This window comes from Oryctolagus cuniculus, chromosome 15, assembly GCF_051225735.1.
Source record: "Oryctolagus cuniculus isolate XC-2025 breed Fujian yellow rabbit chromosome 15, ASM5122573v1, whole genome shotgun sequence".
In the NCBI taxonomy this organism is placed as follows: domain Eukaryota; kingdom Metazoa; phylum Chordata; class Mammalia; order Lagomorpha; family Leporidae; genus Oryctolagus; species Oryctolagus cuniculus.
In genome coordinates this window covers 84,050,351-84,069,142 of record NC_142881.1, presented here as the reverse complement: position 1 = coordinate 84,069,142, position 18,792 = coordinate 84,050,351, and the positions used below count along the sequence as shown (strand labels likewise).

The 18,792-nt window shown below is 51.8% G+C and overlaps 2 protein-coding genes and 1 long non-coding RNA gene across 3 annotated transcripts in view; 1 reads left to right on the top strand and 2 right to left on the bottom strand.

The window, feature by feature from the left end:
* LOC149122137 (uncharacterized) overlaps positions 1–18,792 on the bottom strand; it is a 320,316-nt gene that overhangs the window by 75,454 nt on the left and 226,070 nt on the right. The gene's annotated exons all lie outside the window — the stretch shown is intronic.
* Positions 1–18,792, top strand: part of LOC149122138 (beta-microseminoprotein-like) — a 449,968-nt gene that overhangs the window by 255,495 nt on the left and 175,681 nt on the right. The window lies entirely within an intron of this gene.
* LOC149122141 (beta-microseminoprotein-like) overlaps positions 1–18,792 on the bottom strand; it is a 48,682-nt gene that overhangs the window by 25,245 nt on the left and 4,645 nt on the right. The window contains exons 2-4 of the mRNA XM_089313684.1: positions 11,180–11,273; positions 10,532–10,664; positions 9,801–9,940 (exon numbers count right to left, since the gene is read on the bottom strand). Coding sequence (XP_089169810.1) covers positions 9,801–9,940; positions 10,532–10,655 — 264 coding nt within the window. The 5' untranslated portion in view covers positions 10,656–10,664; positions 11,180–11,273. The remainder of the gene's footprint in view (positions 1–9,800; positions 9,941–10,531; positions 10,665–11,179; positions 11,274–18,792) is intronic.

The following is an 18,792-nucleotide window of genomic DNA, read 5'->3' as shown; positions in this document are numbered from 1 at the left end:
TTTACCTGCTATGCCACAGCACTGGCCTCCAGAACTTTCTCTTAGCTACCCAGAGCAATCACACCTGCTCCCTCCTCCCAATCCAGTTTCTGACCTCGGAATTAATGTCTTTAAAAGAGGACCCATCAGGGCCCAGTGCTGTGGCACAGTGGATAAAGCTGTCGCCTGTGAAAGGGACATCCCATAGGGCCCTGGTTGGGATCCTGGCTGCTCCACTTCTAATTGTGCTCCCTGCTAATGCACCTGAGAAAGCAGCAGAGGATGGCCCAAATGGGATTAGGCCCCTGCCACCCATGTGGGACACTTGGAAGGAGCTCCTGGCTTTGGCCTGGCCAACCGTAGCCATTGCAGTCACTTGGGGAGTGAACCAGAGGATGGAAGGTATCTGGGTGTGTGTGGGTCCCTCTGTAAACTCTGCCTTTGAAAAAAGTAAACAAAATCTTAAAAAAGAGGCGCCATCACACACCCTGGGAAACAGCAGGTGCTGGCATTAGTGCCTGGATCCCTGCCACCCATGTGGGAAACCCGGATGGAGTTCCTGGCTCCTGCCTTCAGTCTGGCCCAGCCCTACCTGTTGTGGGCATTTGGGGAGTGAACCAGCACATGGGAGGCCTCTGTCTGTTTCTTTCTCGTGTGTCTTTCAAATACTTTTTTTTTAAACAGGAAACAGACACCAGAACTCCTTCTCCTTCTCTATTTCCCATCTACTGCCTTCCCTTTCTTTAAATATTCTATTTATTTATTGAGCAGCAGAGTTACAGATAGAGAGAGGCAGAGAGAGAGAGAAAGGTCTTCCAGCTGCTGGTTTACTCCTCAAATGGCCACTACAGCTAGAGCTGAGCCAGTCCAAAGCCAGGAGCCAAGAGCTTTTTCCTGGTCTCCCATGCAGGTGCAGGGACCCAAGCACTTGGGCCATCTTCTACTGCTTTCCCAGCTCATAAGCAGAGAGCTGGCTGGGAAGAGGAGCAGCCAGGACTTGAATCAGTGCCTATATGGGATGCCGGCACCACAGACAGAGGCTTAGCCTACTATGCCACAGTCACGGCCCCCTGCCTGCTCTTTTCATGAGGAAGCTCTGTGAACACACAGGGAGGTGGCACTCACCACCTACAAACCCAGAGGAGGGATCTCAGGAGGAGCGGCCCCCTCGAGTCCCTTGATCGGAGACTCAGCCTTGGAGGATGCCCATGTGCATTGCACTTGGCCATGGTGACCCCAGCACACACCACCACCACCACCACCAGGGAGAACACCAGTCCCCTAGCGTCCACAGGAAGTGGGCAGGCAAGCTTCCTGGACCGTTACTGCATCTGGCACAGCCAGCTTTTAAGATCCCAAGGCGGGTTTAGTTATGGCTGCTGGCAACCACGCAGCTTTCCTTTGTAGAGCACTTCTGACTTTCCCCCTGGGATGGCACGAAAATGGCACAGAGGGTGAGTGGCCGCTTCTGATGGGCCACTTGGGTGTAGTCTCCCTTGCTCCTGGTCTAGGGCTGCTGAGTTAGTGATGGAAACTTATTCTTAGCTTCCTGGGCTTTCAGTATTCTGAGTCCTCAGCAGGCAGGAGCGAGCCACAGTGTGGAACTTGAGGACAAATGCTTTCTGGTCCAGGAGATTTGCTTTATAGCATATTCTTTTATGGAAACTCTTTTTTCTTACAGAATTTTTTATTTTTAATTTTATGTGAAAGGCAGAGAGCGAGAGCAAGAGAGAGAGAGATTCTCCATCTACTACTGGTTCACTCCCCAAATGGCCTCAACGCCAGGGCTGCACCAGGCTGAAGCCAGGGCCAGGAGCTTCTTCCAGGTCTCCCCCATGGGCTCAAGGGACAAGCACCTGGTCCATCATCCCCTGCTTTCCCAGGAGCCTTAGCGGGGAGCTGAATTGGAAGCAGCGCCTCTTGGTACTTGAACCATTCCCCCACCCCATGGGAGGCTGGCACTGCCAACAACAGCAGCTCACCCTGCTACACCACAGCGCTGGCCCCCAGCAGGGCGATTTCAATGAAAATGTAGACCGATTTCAACAATGGGAGGAAGAGGCACCCCTGTCACCCCTGTAATCCAGTCCTTCAAGCTCCAGGCTGCATAAAGGAGACACCAGACAGATGTTTGCCAAATGAATGAGGCATTCATTTTTTTTTTAAGATTTATTTATTTGAAAGGCAGAGTTATAGAGAGGCAGAGGCAGAGAGAGAGAGAGAGAGAGAGAGAGAGAGAGAGAGGTGTCTTTCATCTGCTGGTTCACTCTGCAGATGGCCACAATGGCCGGGGCTGTGTGAAGAATTCATTTCTGCCACACTGGTTTGTCTGTGCTCCCCAAAGGCTCATGGGTTGAAATTTGATGCCCTTGTCAGGTGTTAGGAGGATGGAAATTCAATTTGACCCTGGTATTTAAAGGTCAGATCTTTGGAAGGTGACTAGGATTAAACAAAATCATAGAGCTACTAGGACTAAAATACTGGTGGATAATTGGTAGCGGGGCAGGAGAAGAAGAGGAGGGAAGAGGGAGAGGGAGAGGGAGAGGGAGAGGGAGAGGGAGAGGGAGAGGGAGAGGGAGATGCACAAGGAGGCAGCAGGTGCAGGTGCAGACATTCAGGTCTCCCTGCCTGGAAGAAATCTGTCACCAGACGCAGGCCCTTGAACTTCTACACCTGTGAGCTAAATAACCCCTTTCCTTTACAAAGTTATCCAGCCTTGGGTATTTTGTGATAGTAAGCAAAATAGACCAATATATGACATAATCCAGTTTTCTCTCTTGTGTCTCTAGAATTTCTTTGGATCCAGTAGATCCTGGGAATCCTCTGGGGGAGCATAATTAGAGACCCTGTGTGTTGCTTTCACATAAACCTGACTCCTTTGAGTCTCATATTGAAATGATTGCATTGGAGGGAAGGTATTACTGGTTTTTTTAAAAAGATTTATTTTTTTATTTATTTTGAAAGAGTTACAGGGAGAGAGGAAGAGAGAGTCTTCCATCTGCTAGTTCACTCCCCAAATGGCAGCAACAGTCAGGGCTGGACCAGGCCAAAGCTAGGAACCAGGAATTTCTTCTGGGTCTCCCATGTGGATACAGGGCCCAAGCACTTGGGCCATCTTCCTCTGCTTCCCCAGGCACATTAGCAGGGAGCTGGATCAGAAGTGGAGTATCCAGGACTTGAACCAGAGCCCATATGGGATGCTGGTGCCACAGGCAGAGGCTAAACCTACTATACCACAGCACCAGCCCTAGGTATTACTATTTTTGTAAGAAAATAGACATAGAGAGAAAATACAGCTTACTCTAAGTTTAGATGTCTAGCTGGTCAGTGTTCAGAAGCTTAAAGAAAATGGCCTAGGTTTACTCTAAGTTTAGATGTCTAGCTGGTCAGTGTTCAGAAGCTTAAAGAAAATGGCCTAGGTTCATCAGACACAACTGGAATCAAAGTTCTTTTGGGGGGATGAACTGTCTCTTTTATTAATTTTTTAATGTTTTATTTTTTTATTTGAAAGAGTGACAGAGAGGGGTGCGTGCGCACACAAGCGCGCGCGCACACACACAAACACACACACACAGATCTTCCATTCACTGGGTTATTCCTCAAATGCTATGCATGGACCAGGCCAAAGCCAGGAGCCAGGAACTCCATCCGGGTTTCCTACATAAGTGGCAGGAACCCAAGTACTTCAGCCATCAACTACTGTCTTCCCAGGCACATGCAGCAGGATTTGGATCAAAAGCAGAGGTGGAGGCCAGTGCTGTGGCACAGAAAGTTAGGCCTCTGCCTGCAGCACCCACATCCCAGGTGGGCGCCAGTTCGAATCCCAGCTGCTCCACATCCGATCCAGCTCCCTGCTATGGCCTGGGAAAGCAGTGGATGATGGCCCAAGTCCTTGGGCCCTGCACCCATGTGGGAGACCTGGAAGAAACTCCCGGCTCCATTCTGCTGATGACCTTGGACTGTCCGAGCCACTGAGGGAATCCTGGGCAGCTGTCCTTTCTCCAGAGTGCCATCCTGCTTCTCATCTGCTACACCCGAGTGCCTGGAGATCACTTTCTGCGGACTGCATGGAGCCATGTCTCCAATCTCACGGTGCAAAAGTGAAGCCACCACAGTGGCTAGGACTCAGCCCGCACACCAGGGGTCTCTGAGACCGACCCACAGCATGCTGGGAGAAGCACAAATGGTGTTGGAAAGGAAACTTTGTCTGCTCAGAGACCAGCTCTCTGTTGCATCTTAAACAACCCTAGGTTGAGGTGAAGGTTAGACATGGCCCTTTCCCATACCCCTACCCCGTTACCTTCACGCGGCCTAGCCAGCACCTGCACCATCCCCCACGCTGCCCGGAACATACCTTCCCTTCCCTGAAGCCCATGTGCACGCCCCAGGACAGGATCTAAGCTCCTACACCCTCTCCAATCATCTTGACCTTGTCTTTGTCTCCCTTCTCACCTGCTGCACTACCAAAAACAATCAGATTAAAAAAATCGACAAGAACTTGCCCTTATCTTGTTTGTCTTAAATTCAAAAGGATGAAGGATTAAGGTAGACAAATATTTAATTTGCCTCTTGGCCAAAACAGGGGAGACCAATGTAGAGAAATACTTAATAAATATTTAATCTGTCCTGTTTCCAAAGGAAGAATGATTAAGGTAGACAAAGAATGATAACATTTAAGGTAGGTCAACATTAAGTTCTTTTTTTTTTTTAAGATGTATTATTTATTTGAGAGTTAGAATTACAGAGAGATGGAGAAGAAATGTCTTCCATCCGCTGGTTTACTCCCCAGATGGCCACCATGACTGGAGCTGGGCCGATCTGAAGCCAGGAGCCTCCTCTGGGTCTCCCACGTGGTGCAAGGGCCCAAGGACTTGGGCCATCTCCTACTGCTTTCCCAGGCCATCAGCAGAGAGCTGGATTGGAAGAGGAGTAGCCGGGACTCGAACCAGTGCCCATATGGGATGCTGGGCCAATTCTGTGTTTTTTTCTTCCCAAATCACCTGTCCGACCATGGGAAGGCATTGGTAAGTATTAGCTAGGGAGGTGTGTTTCTCCCCCACCTTCCTCTTCTGCCTGGTACCCTGGGCTGAGGGATGGGGCTTTCTACAGCCATTGATTAAGAAAGGACTCAAGGCTCAGCCTTTAACTTCCAAACAGACTTTTCCCAGCTCATGGCAGGGATGGCAGCTTTTGAAGAAGATGGCATGAAAGAACAGCCACCATTCAACCAGACTCAACATCCAGCCCAGGGCCAGGGCAAAGGAGAGGCAGCTGGGGGAGTGGGTCCCAGAGACACAGTGCATGCCCTGCCTGTGACCACACCAGGGTGGTGCCCCAGGAAAGGGGGCAGGCAACAGAACCCCCAGGTAAGTAGGGGGGTCGTCGAGCAAGGAAAAGGACACTGTGCTCCCTTCTTGCGGTACCCAGGAAAGTGACTTCTCTGTGGGTCCCCCTACTGCCCACAGCTCACCGTGACAGCAACAGAGGAGACACCAGCGTTGTCTCCTGGGCTCCTAGGGGTGCATGTGTCCAAGAGGAAGGAGACCAAGTCCCTTAAGATTAGAGTGATGCATGTCTGGTTATGTATGTAGTCCTGAATTATGATTTAAAAGTGTGTTCCCCCTGCGTGGGAGACCCAGAAGAAGCTCCTGGCTCCTGGTTTCCGATCAGCACAGCTCTGGCCATTGTGGCCAATTGGGGAGTGAACCAGCGGATGGAAGACCTCTCTGTCTCTCTCTCTCTGTCTCTCCTCTTCTTCCTATGTAACTCTGACTTTCAAGTAAACAAATAAATATATATTTTTTAAAAAAAGTGTGTGCCCTTTTCAACCCATTCTGAGTTTTTGTCAATGATGTGGACCTGGCTCTACACATTTGGCAAAACTCATCTAAGAGACACTTGGGTGAATTTTCTTCCATGTATCTCGCACCTCAGGTCTGATTTAAACACACACACACACACACACACACACACACACACACACTATGCTGAACCTAGTGATAAGAAAAGGAGAGAGAGACACCTTCCATCTCCTCATTCTCTTCCCAAATACCCACATCAGCCAGGGCTGGACCAGGCCGAAGCTAAGAGCCTGCCACTCCATCTGGGTGTCCCCCATGGTGGCAGGGCCTCCAGTATTTCAGCCGTCATCCCCCTCTTCCCAGGAGCATTAGCAGAGAGCTGGATCAAAGCCGAGCAGCCGGAGGGGCACTCTGGTGTTGGATGCGGGGATCCCAAGCAGCAGCTGAACTCACTGCACCGCAACACCCACCCCCCAAACTTCTTATTAACTACAATAATTTTTTGTACTGCCTTTTGTCCTGGCTGCTTAACCCCTCAACCCATAGGCCGCACCTTAGCCAAGTGACAGAGCTGATCGTCAACGATGGGGCAGGAATGAGTCCCTGCCCACCATGCCTGGGAAGCACGTTTTGCCTGTTGTTCCTGAGTGTTAAACACGTGTGCTTTAATAGAGCCCCAGGGAAAAGCAGGCAAACTCTCCCAAACTGTCACGAAACAGCGGGCAATTCTTCTACCAAATCACGGTGCAAACTCTCCAGGACAGGCAAGGTCGTGCACCTGCCAAGGATGGGGTGAATGCTGTGGCGCTGCAGGTTACACCGCCACCCAGCACTCCCGCCTCCCATATCAGAGTGCCGACTTGAGTCCCATCTCCTGGGCTTCCAATCCAGGCCCCTGCCAGTGCACCTGGGAGACAGCAGACAATGGTCCATGGGGGAGGTCCAGATGGAGTTCTGGGGTCCCGGCTTTGCCCTGGTCCAGCCTGGCAGTTGCAGGCATTTGGGGAGTGAACCCATGGATAGTAGCTCTGTCTTTCTGTCTTCTTCTCTTTCTCTGTCCATTGATCTCTCAAATAAATAATATTTCAAAAAATAATAAATATGATTAAGGAAATCTGATGAGCAAGCTGTGGGTCTAGCATATGGGGACGATTGATAAAGTCTAAACACAGATTGGATATTACTGGTTATCAATGCCGTGTGTTCTGATTTTGAGAAGTGTACTGAAATTACATGAAAAGAATCCGTGTTCTCAGAAAATCTATGCCAAAGTATTCATGGATAAAGGGACATGATGAGTCCAGCTACTTTCAGATTATTAAATAAAAATGTGTGTGTGTGTGTTTGTATGGATGTGTGTAGAGAAAGACGAAGACCAGAGAGAGGGAAAAGGGAGAGAATACGAATGGGAATGCAACTCCAATAGGGCAAATGTTAATGTCTGGTGAGTCTGAGTGAAGGAACTACAGGACTTTTTCAAACTATTCTGTAACTCCTCTGTAAGTGCAAAAACTATATCATAATCAAAAGGTTTTAAAGAGCCTTATTACTGGTCTGCAAGCACATGAAGAACTGTCCAGCACCATCAGACATTAGGGAAATGCAAAGCACAAGGGATGGCCGGCGCCGCGGCTCACTAGGCTAATCCTCCGCCTAGCGGCGCCGGCACACCGGGTTCTAGTCCCGGTCGGGGCGCCGGATTCTGTCCCGGTTGCCCCTCTTCCAGGCCAGCCCTCTGCTGTGGCCAGGGAGTGCAGTGGAGGATGGCCCAGGTGCTTGGGCCCTGCACCCCATGGGAGACCAGGAAAAGCACCTGGTTCCTGGCTCCTGCCAACGGATCAGCGCGGTGCGCCGGCCGCAGCGCGCCGGCCGCGGCGGCCATTGGAGGGTGAACCAACGGCAAAGGAAGACCTTTCTCTCTGTCTCTCTCTCTCACTGTCCACTCTGCCTGTAAAAAAAAAAGCACAAGGGGACACCCTGTAAGAAGTCCATTGTCAAAAATATAGACAACCCTTGTCAATACAGTCTTGGAGAAACTGGACCTGCATGGCAGTTTCTTAAAAAGGTAGGCACCAAGTTATCATTTACCCCAGCAATTCCACTCCTAAATATACACCTACGAGAACTGAAAACAGATACCAAACATACCCTTCTGAAACACAAATGTTTATACTAGCGTTATGCATATTAAGTAAAAGGTAGAAGCTAACCAGATGTCCATGGATGGCTAGGCAAAGTGCAACATATTCATACACTGTGGTATTCAGCAATAAAGAGAAGCACTGACACATTGCACAACACAGGCACACTTTGGAAACACCTCTGTAAGAAAGAAGCCAGGGGCCAGCATTGTGGAGTAGCAGGTAAAGCCACTGCCTGCAGTGCACACATCCCATGTGCACACTGGTTGGAGTCATGACTGCTCCACTTCCTATCCATCTTTCTGCTATGGCTCGGGAAAGCAGTGAAGGATGGCCTAAGTCCTTGGGCCTCTGCACCCGCATGGGAGACCCAGAAGAAGCTCCAGGCTCCTGCTTCGGATCACAGCAGCTCTGGCTATTGTGGCCAACTGGGGAGTGAACCAGTGGATGGAAGACCTTTCTCTCTCTCTCTCTCTCTCTCTCTCTGCCTCTACCTCTCTCTGTGTAACTCTGATTTTTAAATAAATAAATAAATCCTCCAAAAAATATTGGATGAGACCAGGCTGTGGTCCCTGGTGGCAGCACCTATGTATTCACCTACATCATCCAGAAATCCCCCCCACCATCAACACACGCTCTGAAATAATGTTCAGTAAGCTATCTAGTCACCCTTATCCAGCCTGAATGTCCACCAGAATTACACATCACAATCACATGTATATTGTCATATCTTTCATATTTTTATATTGACTTCTTCTTTTTTTGGACAGGCAGAGTGGACAGTGAGAGAGAGAGACAGAGAGAAAGGTCTTCCTTTACCATTGGTTCACCCTCCAATGGTCACCATGGCCAGGGCGCTGCGGCCAGTGCACCATGCTGATCTGACGGCAGGAGCCAGGTACTTATCCTGGTCTCCCATGGGGTGCAGGGCCCAAGTACTTGGGCCATCCTCCACTGCACTCCCTGGCCACAGCATAGAGCTGGCCTGGAAGAGGGGCAACCGGGACAAAATCCGGTGCCCCGACCGGGACTAGAACCCGGTGTGCCGGCGCCGCAAGGCGGAGGATTAGCCTAGTGAGCCACGGCACCGGCCTTGACATCTTTTTCATACTCTGAAATTACAGATGATCTCCAAGGAATGGTAGGGACAAGTCCTGATCACTTCATGGGGGGAAACCTTCCTGTGTATGACACAATCGCACTGACACTGCTCGCCTCAAACTTGGTAGTGTTTGTACAGCAAATAATATCTAGAAGGTGCAGCAGGAGGGAGCTAAGATGTTCTGGCTGTCAGCACTGCACTCAGACACTGATGAGAACAGCTATTCCTACACCACACCACAGGATCTAAGGAAGCAGGTGAGTGACCACAGTGCCTGGCATGAGAACAAGAAGAAAAGACACTCTGAGGAATGCAGGAAGAAAAGAGGACAGCCATACCCACCTCTCAGATCCAAGTAGCAGGGAAAGGGGTGTCTGGTTTTCTGCTTGGAGGAGAGAGGAGGAATTGCACCCAGACCTTTGATGTTAAACCCAGTACCAGGCTCACTACTATGAAACATGGTGCCAGACAGGGCCCCAGGGCCATTGCTCCCAAGCCAGTGGCTACAGACTGAGCCCAAGTGTCCTCTTTAGCGAGGTGTCAAGGGGACTGCCTCAACCATCCCTTTCTCAATCTTGGAAAGAGTACAGAACAAGACCCCAGCCACTGAGAAACAAAGTGATTTCAGGATTGTGCCCTGTGACTCAGTGCCCGTCTGATAAATACCTGACACTGTTCCTATCCCAACATTTCCCTTCCCCAAGCCCCTGCTTCTTGATTGACCCCAGTGCCAGGAGTGCCAGGTGGAGACCTGTGACCCACGTTAATCAGACTTACATTCCAAACAGCATCACTGATGGATGATGGAAGTGAGTCCACTTCAGGACCGGAAGCATGGGTCTTGGGCTCCAGAAGTGATTGCCATTTTGGCACTGGTGGCGTGGTACTTGGCATCTGGCTCAGCACCAGGAACAGGACTGCAATGATAGACTATCCCTACTTAGGCACTTCCTCAGTTAACTTTGAACAAAACACCAACCGCAGCATTAGGACAAACCTGGGCTTGGAGCACTCTCTAGTGCTAAAACAGTGACAACACATCAACAGCAGACTTATGTTGCAATCTAGAGCTGAAACAGCCCAAGTGTCCATATGCTCTGAAAATAGACTGCTTGGAATTTCTGGAAGGAAAGTTAAAAACAAAGCCACAATTTGAAGGCTCAAGGAAACAATCCCTAAAGTTGAAGATGATGTAGTGCACTTACAAGCATCAAGAACTTTCAAGTAACCACAACCTCACTTAAGGAACAAAGTAAGTTTTCAGAGGTCAGACAGACGGCAACTGACATGTACAGATTCTCAGATGTAGAATTAAAAAGAGCTGCTGTATTGCAACTCACTAAGCTTCAAGAGAAGATGGCACAACTATTCAATACTCAGAGGAGGAGGCTTACTAGAGATGAAGGTAGTTTTCTTTTTTTAAAAAGTATTTATTTATTTGAGAGGTAGAGTTACTGATAGTGAGAGGGAGAGACAGAGAGAAAGGTCTTCTTTCATTGGTCACTCACCAAATGGTTGCAATGGTGGGGCTGTGCCGATCCGAAGCCACGAATCAGGAACTTCTTCCAGGTCTCCCATGCAGGTGCTGGGGCTCAAGGATTTGCCCCATCTTCTACTGCTTTCCCAGGCCATAGCAGAGAGCTGGATGGGAAGAGGAGAAGCCAGAACTAGAACTGGCGCCCATATGGGATGCCAGCACCTCAGGCAGAGAATTAAACTACTGCACCACGGTGCCGGCCCTCAAGAAATGAAGGTAATTTTCAAAAACCAAACAAATCTTTAAGCTAAAATTATACTAACCAAAACTTAGAATATGATAGAATGTATCAATGGGAAACTATATCAAACAGAAGAAGCAGTAAACTCAAATATAGGCTATTTGAAAATGAACATATGGAGGAGCAAAAAATAAAAAAAATTCCAACAAGTATGAAAAGGCTTACGTGTATTTTAGGATTCTTTGAAAGGTACACACATCTGGTGTATCTCTTCAGTGCAGTGGTTAAGACACTGGTGAGGATACTCACATTTCATATTGCAGTGCCTGGGTTTGAGCACTAGCTCTGCTTCTGAATCCAATTTCCTGATAATGTACACCCTGGGAGGTGTCAGATGATAGCTGAAGCATTTGGGCCCTTGTCACCTATGTGAGGTACCTGGATTGAGCTCTGGGCTCCTGGCTTTCACTTGTCTCAGCTCCAGCTGTGTGGGCATCTGCAGAGTGGACCAGTTGATAAAAGATCTCTCTACCTTCAAACAATAAAAACAAACAAACATATCTACATTATTGTGGGTCAAGAGGAACTGAGAATATTAAATTGGTAGTCAGTACACACAACTAGATAATACAGAACCATCCTGAAGTCTGCAGAAAGGTACAGTGATCCAAGTGACAGGAAGGCATGGGGTCACCAATTAGATTTGATTCAACCAAGTCCATCCCGGGATGTATTAAAATCAAATTTGTCTCCAGGGAAAAGATGAGGCTCAACATTGCAAGAGAAAGGAAGTGAATGACACACCAGACTGTCCCAGTTCACTTCTAGAGTGATAGGGCAGGATTTACAGATGGCACGAAAAGAGATGTGATTCTCACAATGTTCTTGGAGAACCTGCTGACCAGGGATATTGGATCTAGCAAAGTTATCATTCTGTTATGGAGGACAGATAATGTTATTCTCTGAAAAACAAGAGGTGAGAGAGGTTATTGTCTTATAGATCTGTCCTACAAGAAAGGAAGTTTTTTAAACTGGAAGAAAGAGATGCTAATGAGTAAGAAAAAATATTAGAATGTGGAAAACTCACTGGTACAAGTCACTAAATACACAAATTCAGAATGCTCCCATATTGTAAACAAGGACATCCACAATCCATATGTTTAGTATGAAGAATAACAAGCAAAAGAATTAAGAATAATAATTCCACTAAAAATAATAGATAATATAGATTTAAAAGTAGACTTCAAAAATTCAAAATGTAGGAAGGAAAGGAGTATAATTTTAGTGTTCTTTATTAGTATGTATCTCTTGTTTTTTTTGTTTGTTTGTTTTTGAAGAATTTATTTGAGAGGTAGAGTAAAAGACAGTGAGAGGAAGAGACAGAGGGAAAGGTCTTCTGTCCGTTGGTTCACTCCCCAGTGGCTGCACTGCAGAGCTGCGCGGATCTGAAGGCAGGAACCAGGTGCTTCCTGCCGGTCTCCCAAGTGGGTACAGAGGCCCAAGGACTTGGGCCATCTTCTACTGCTTTCCCAGACCATAGCAGAGAGCTGGATTGGAAGAGGAGCAACCGGGACCAGAACTGGCACCAATATGGGATGCTGGCACCGCAAGCAGAGGATTAACCTAACATGCCATGGACCAAGCCCCTTGTTTTTTCCTTATGCCAAGATGTCTACATGTCAAACAAGCTTTTGATAAGCCAAAAATGTTTTAGTAAGACTCATGGTAAACACAAAGCAAAACTCTATAATATAATAACCAAAGCCAATAAGTGGAAAATTAAAATACACAACTAGGTAAGATCATTTAGCCACAAAAAAGATTATAGAGAAGAAAAATGGTTCAAGTCCTTGGGCCCCTGCACCCACATGGGAGACCTGGAAGAAACTCCTGGTTCCTGGCTTCAGATAGGTGCAGCTGAGCCAATTGGGGAGTGAACCAGCAGATGGAAGACCTCTCTCTCTCTGCCTCTCCTCTCTCTGTGTAACTCTGAATTTCAAATAAATAAATATTTTTTTAAAAAAACCTTTCAAATTTGAACAAGTGGTATTAAGGCCCATGAGCAGTTTGTTTTGGTGAAGACTACAAGTGCTCACTAGAAAAAAAAAATGTGTACACAGTGTAACAGTGTAGTGATATATATATATATATATATAGTAATAGAAAGGCTCTACAGCTCCACTAATTAATGTTTTTATATATGTACATATATATGATTTGTTTATTTGAGAGTAAGAGTTACATAAAGAGAGCAGTAGAGAGAGAGAAAGAGAGAGAGAGAGAGAATCGTCCATCTGGTTCATTCTCCAACTCTCCCGGATGCACAGCGTTGTGGGCCAGACAGCATCCACTCCCGAGTCTTGGCTCCTGCCCCTGAGCAGGGCCCCCAGGTGTGAGAGGTGTTTCCTGCTGGCTCAGTAACTCTTCTGTCCCCTGATAGCTGTGGAAGAGGAGGTCTGGGGATGAGCATTTATCACCCTCGGTCTCTTTCTGGACTAAACAGGCCATCAACTCCACACCGAATGTGTGAGAATCCCATGGTTTTCAACTTATTGGTATTTATTTGCATTCTATTGTTTGCTAGCAAGTCTGCAGGGCAGGGAGACTAAAGAGAAACTGCCCACGCCCGTGACCTTCAGGTGATGAGGCGAACAAGGCTGCCATGAGGACTGGGAAGAAACTGACAGGCAGGACAACGCCATGGCCGCATGGCTTTAAGGGGTGCAGGGAGGCCTCCTGCCCCCGTGTCTGGGGAGAAGTTTCTCCAGGGGTTGGTGAGTGCTGTGTCAAGGTAGGGCAGGACAGCAGAGGGGGACACCTGCATGGGTTCCTGGGCACAGGAGGGGCTCCTTACAACGAGGAAGTGGAACAGAGAGTGCTGTGGTGCATGTGCAGGGGATGGGGACGCTGGACTCTGTGGTACCAGGCAGGCTGCAGATGAGACTTGGGTTGTCACTGCCCTGACCATGATGGGGTGAGCAGGAGAGGCTGTCCTGGGGCCTGAGGCAGGGCAGGGAGGGGCTGGAGACAGGTGCATCTTTTGTTCCTCATCCACCTCCAGGGTCCTGACAGAGGAGGAGATGGCCAACAGGTGGGATCGTCACCTGACAGTAGGGGACAGAAGCCACGTTGCAGAGGTGAGTTCATCCCTCCCCCCGGGCGTCCTCCATGCTGGGCCAGGTTGGCAGGGGCTGTGCAGCCAGCTGCCTTGTCACCCAGAGCAGATTCATCCCGGGTGCCTCCTGAACCCATCAGCCTGGGGCCATCGTGTCAGCCTCACCAATGAGCACTGCTCTGAAGGCAACAAGAGTTCTTGAAGGAGTGCAGATTTCCGCCTTGCCATGGGGCTGTGCCCGCTGCAAGCCCACCTGACTGCACCAAAGCAGCCCAGCAAGGCGGGGTGGGAAAATGGGGGGACACTTGGTGCCATCTCAGTGTAGCCTGCATGCCATGAGGTGACAGTGACAAGGACCGGGTGCTTCAGGCGTGGAGCTTCTAGTCCTGGGGGAGGCCTGGAGCACACCCACCTTGGGCACACACGTATGATGCACATAGAGAAATACATGTGCACCCCACAGTAGAAGACAGCTCCCCCTCCCCGGAGTAAGCAGCGAGGAAGTAGCAGGAAGGCAGCCAAAGCTGGAAGCCTTGAGGCTGGGCCAACCCTGCTGGGGTCCCTGGGCTCTGCAGAGCCCGTGCTGACCACGAGCAGCCCAGGGGCTGGAAGGGCTGAGCTGCTGCTGGCAGTGACCCCTGCATCCCTCAGGGGTGGGTGTCCCGGTGATCAGCACCCCGGGAAACTGTGGGCCTGTGGCTGCTCCTGCCCGATGCATGCTGTCCCTGTCCTTATGGTCAGCAGCAGCCCGGTGTTACCAGCGTGCGGCTCAGGAGCTGGTGCCCAGGAGTTCTCAGTGCTCTGTGCCTGAAGCCATGGTCAGTGTCAGGACAGGGCCCTGGCTCCCGCTCTGGACAGTCTGGACCATGCTGGCTTGAGGTCCTATGCAGGTGGTGCTCAGCGGGCTGCTCCCCTCCCCCCATCCCAGGAGGATGCCGGTGTCCACCTCCTAAAACTCCTGGGAAGAAGGGCTGGAACAGAGCAGGAGGGGTCGGCAGGGGTTGGGAGTGCTAGGGTGGGGCCTGTGGTAGGACAGGAGGCTGCAGCCTTGGGAGTCTCCATTCAGGTCATTGCAAGGGCAGTCCCGAGTGTGGGGACCTCAGGGAGATGGACAGGCCATGATGGGGCTCCCTGTGCCACCTTGTATTCATAGAGAAAGGCTTTCACAGTTGTGCTGTAATAAAATTGCAGAGGAAGAAAGGAGGGGCAGGAGGTGCAGGTTGCCTGAGACTTGGGACCGTTACGGCAGGTGGCAGAGGGCCCTGGCACCCCTGGTTCTGGGGCAGTTCTGCCAGAGCCCTGCCCTCTTCACCTGGGCCCTGGGGAGAACACAGGCCCCACTTCTGGTGACTTTTTATGAAGCCGGGATGAGAACCCTGACCCCTTGCCAGAGCTGTGTGTCACTTGGGATTGGCTGGCAGGATTCTGTGACATCACAGTCACTGAGAACTGTGCACTCTGGGTTGTCGGCAACCAGCGGTCAGTAGTGCATCTACTGCCCAACTGACCAGATGTTGGTAGCGTAGGCAGGAGGCACTTTTGCTAGAATCCAATGGATTCGCGATGGAGGTGAGTGGGACTTGCTCTGTGCATGAGCTGTGACATGGGGAAGGTCACGCCAGGTGGGTGGCACTGGTCTCCCACGCCAGGTTCCATGAGTGATGTGGCTGAGCTCTCAGTGGGCCCCTGTGTGCAGAGCGTGTATACAGTCGTCTCATTCCTCCCACTCTGCTGGTCATCAGTGTCGAATGGGCCTTGGTGTGAGTCTGTGTCAGACACGGGTTCAAGACTAGGTGTTGGATCAGCTGGTATCAGGTGGGGCAGCGAGGCTGGCTCTGAGAGCCCTAGAGACGCGGGGGCTGGGAGAGGGCCAGGGAGACCCTTGGACTTGGGCTCCCTGGAGGACACGTGGATGCCAGGCTGGGAGAGGAGCATCCTTTCCCAGGGCAGGGGAGGCAAGGTGGGGGCTGTCCTTCCCCAACTGTCCCTAGTCCCTGTGCTCTGGACAAGTCATCCTCCTGGGACCCGACCACCAGGTGCCCGCCCACCTGGCTGTGTGGCTGTCCCCCCTCTGACCAGGGGGACAGCCCTCAGGGCAGCAGTTCCCGTGGGCTCCCTGTGCTGGCTCACATGTGCGTGTGTGTCTTACAGATTGGATATGGACGCCCTGAGGTCCGGCAGGGCCCAGGAGCGAGCAGGGATCATCTTGAAATATGAGCAGGTATGGGCCAGGGTGCTGGGAGAGGAGGTAGGACCCTGCCTCAAGTACTGTGCCTGTGAGAGCCAGACCCCACCTCCCTGGGGACACAGTGGGGAGGGTGGCTCAGCTTCCCTCAGTGACTGAGACCCGGACTTCTCACCTGGGTCCCCTCTCCCCTGCAGGGTCCCCGTAAAGGGCCCCAGTTTCACCTGGGAGAAGAGGACAACGAGAGTGGAGCCCTTGTCCCAGACAAACTTGGCTTCCTGCGGTGAGTCCTCTGCACCCCGATCCACCCAGGGGAGGGACCAGGGTCAGAAACCCCACCATTAGGTAGCACACCTGTCCCCAGGCCCCCTCCTTGATCCAAGCTGTTGTCACAGTGCAGGCACAGGTCAGCGTGTGGCCAGAGCTGATGACCCAGTGAGTGAATCCAAACTGCAGGCAGGGACAGAACTGGACATGGGGCAAGCACGGGGCACACTGCCTCTGAGGCCTCTGTTCATGCTAAGTAGAGGGGGTGGCTTGAGGGTCTTGCCCTGCTCCTAGGGGACACAACCGGGCCATCAGCATTCCAGAGCTGTGGCCACAGGGTTGGGGCATCAGCCTAGAAGGTGGCAGTTGTCCAGGAGGTACCTGGGTCTCAGGGGCCAAGCTAAAGGCTTAAAGGCCTGGCCTGAGGGAAGGCCAGGGATGTGACCTCAAGGCTCCGAACCTGCCTGCAGGCTTCCCCAGTACAGACCGGGACAGAGGGGTTTGCAGCGGAGGGCACTGTGCTGGGAGGAGTGGGACCTGAGGGCAAGAGACAGACTTGGAGGCCCCGTGGCTGGAGGGTGGGCTCCGGTGACCTAGAGGGATGGAGCCGTCTCGGCCACCTTAGCTCTCGGGGATGGGGGTTCTGGCTCCATGTTGTGCCAGAACCTGGAGAAAAAGCAGGAGCCGATTGGTGGAGAGATGGCCACGGTCCGGGCTGAGGAGGGTGAGGTGGGGAGCAGGCACCTCAGGCAGCCAGTGCATAGGGAGGAGGGTGGGCAGGGGGGTACCCAGGGAGGTGTGGTGGTCCCAGGTGCTTCGAGTCCCAGCTGCACACTCACAGCACTGGCAGCAAGGGCTCCTCCCTGGCCCTGGGCTCCCTATGCTCACGGTCACAGCCCCTGCTGGATGTCTGCCTGCAGCATGGCTGCCCCCTCCCTGCCCTTCTCTGTGCCCTGGGCTGCACCTCAGCAGGGTGAGGAGGACACAGGTCCTGTCCCAGCCTTGCTGGGAAGTGGACCATGCGTGGTTCAGTGCCCATTCTCATGGTGTTGTCTCTCTTGCCTTTCAGTAAGCAGAAGCCGCCCAGGCATGGATGCCTGGCAGTGCAATGGGTAAGCTGACCTTGGCCATGGACTCTTCATCTAGGAGGCAGAACTAGCAGGCCTGTGGGTATAGGCAGTGCTTAGGGGAGTGCCATATGGTCCTCCAGGGACAGCAGTCCCCAGGAGATCTGTTGAGGCCCACATGCCCCAGAGCAGGCCTGCAGCTCTGAGGTCCCCACCTGTGGGCCACTGTGACCCACTTTCCTGGATGAGATGGGACTGGCTTGAGGATGGCTTGTCCTGTGGGCAGAGCCCAAGCCCCTGAGGCTCCCCTAGTTGGAAGGTCTGGGTGCCGTGGTCTGCCCCTTTGCTGGCTCCTCCCAGCTGAGATGTCCACAGCCTCCTGAGCTGCATCCGTGGCTTCTCCAGAGGACACTGCTGGGCTCACACCATCCTGTCTCCATTCCCAGCATAAACATCAGGAGGGCCGCCGACTGCAAAAATGGAACAAGATGCTGCGAAATTTCACCAAGTACCGCAGCAGTGAGAAGGTACCTGGACCTGAGGGCCCCTGGGGACCACTGAGGGTGGAGTTGGGATGGACAGTGCCCATCGCTGTGCCTCTCAGACACAACTGTCCTGCCCTGAAAGGACACAGGTCATCTCAGCCCAATGCCCTTGCACCCAGGACACTGCCGCAGTAGAAGATCCAGTCTCCCCTGGGGCCACTCCCAGATGCAGGGCAGGCACAGTTCCTGGTGCCCTGTGTGGGCAGTGAGTGCACCACAGAGCCTGCACTGAGCCCTCGGCCCTCCTCTCACTGTTGGGTCAGGAGGCCCAGGTCCAGGCAGATCTGGGGACACAGCACAGAGCCCAGGGCTCCCCTTCCTGCTGTCTCACCCTACGCTCCCCCCCAACAGAGGGCCTGGGGCGGGTCTCACCAGAGCCTCCTCTCTCCTGTAGTTCCACCGGAGAATTGAGAAAGGCATCCCTGCCCAGGTGCGCGGCAAGGTGTGGGCCATGATGCTCTCCGTGGATACCAGGAAGGCCCAGAACCCTGGCAAATTCGAGGTATGGCTCTGCGTGCAATCTGAGGCAGGCCGACCCGCTTGGGCCTGCTCAGGAGCGCAAGGCTCCCGTGTGGTGGACAAGTAATGCCAAGGAGGAGTGGTCATTTGGTTGGGGCCCCCACCCGGCCCTCCCCTCTGCCTCATCCACGTCTCCCCAGAAGCCTCCTCCATGTCTCCCCACACACAAATGGGCCTGGACACAAGGATCCGGTCAGGGCCACAGCCCTCATCCCTGTGGTCCTGCCTTGCCTCTAGGCCCAGGACTGCCCAGTGCCATTGTGCTGGGTCCTGAATGGATAGAGACGGCCTGGAGTGAGGTGGAAATCCTGTGTGCTAGGGCCCTCAGCTGGCTCTGTCCCTAACGGCCCTCC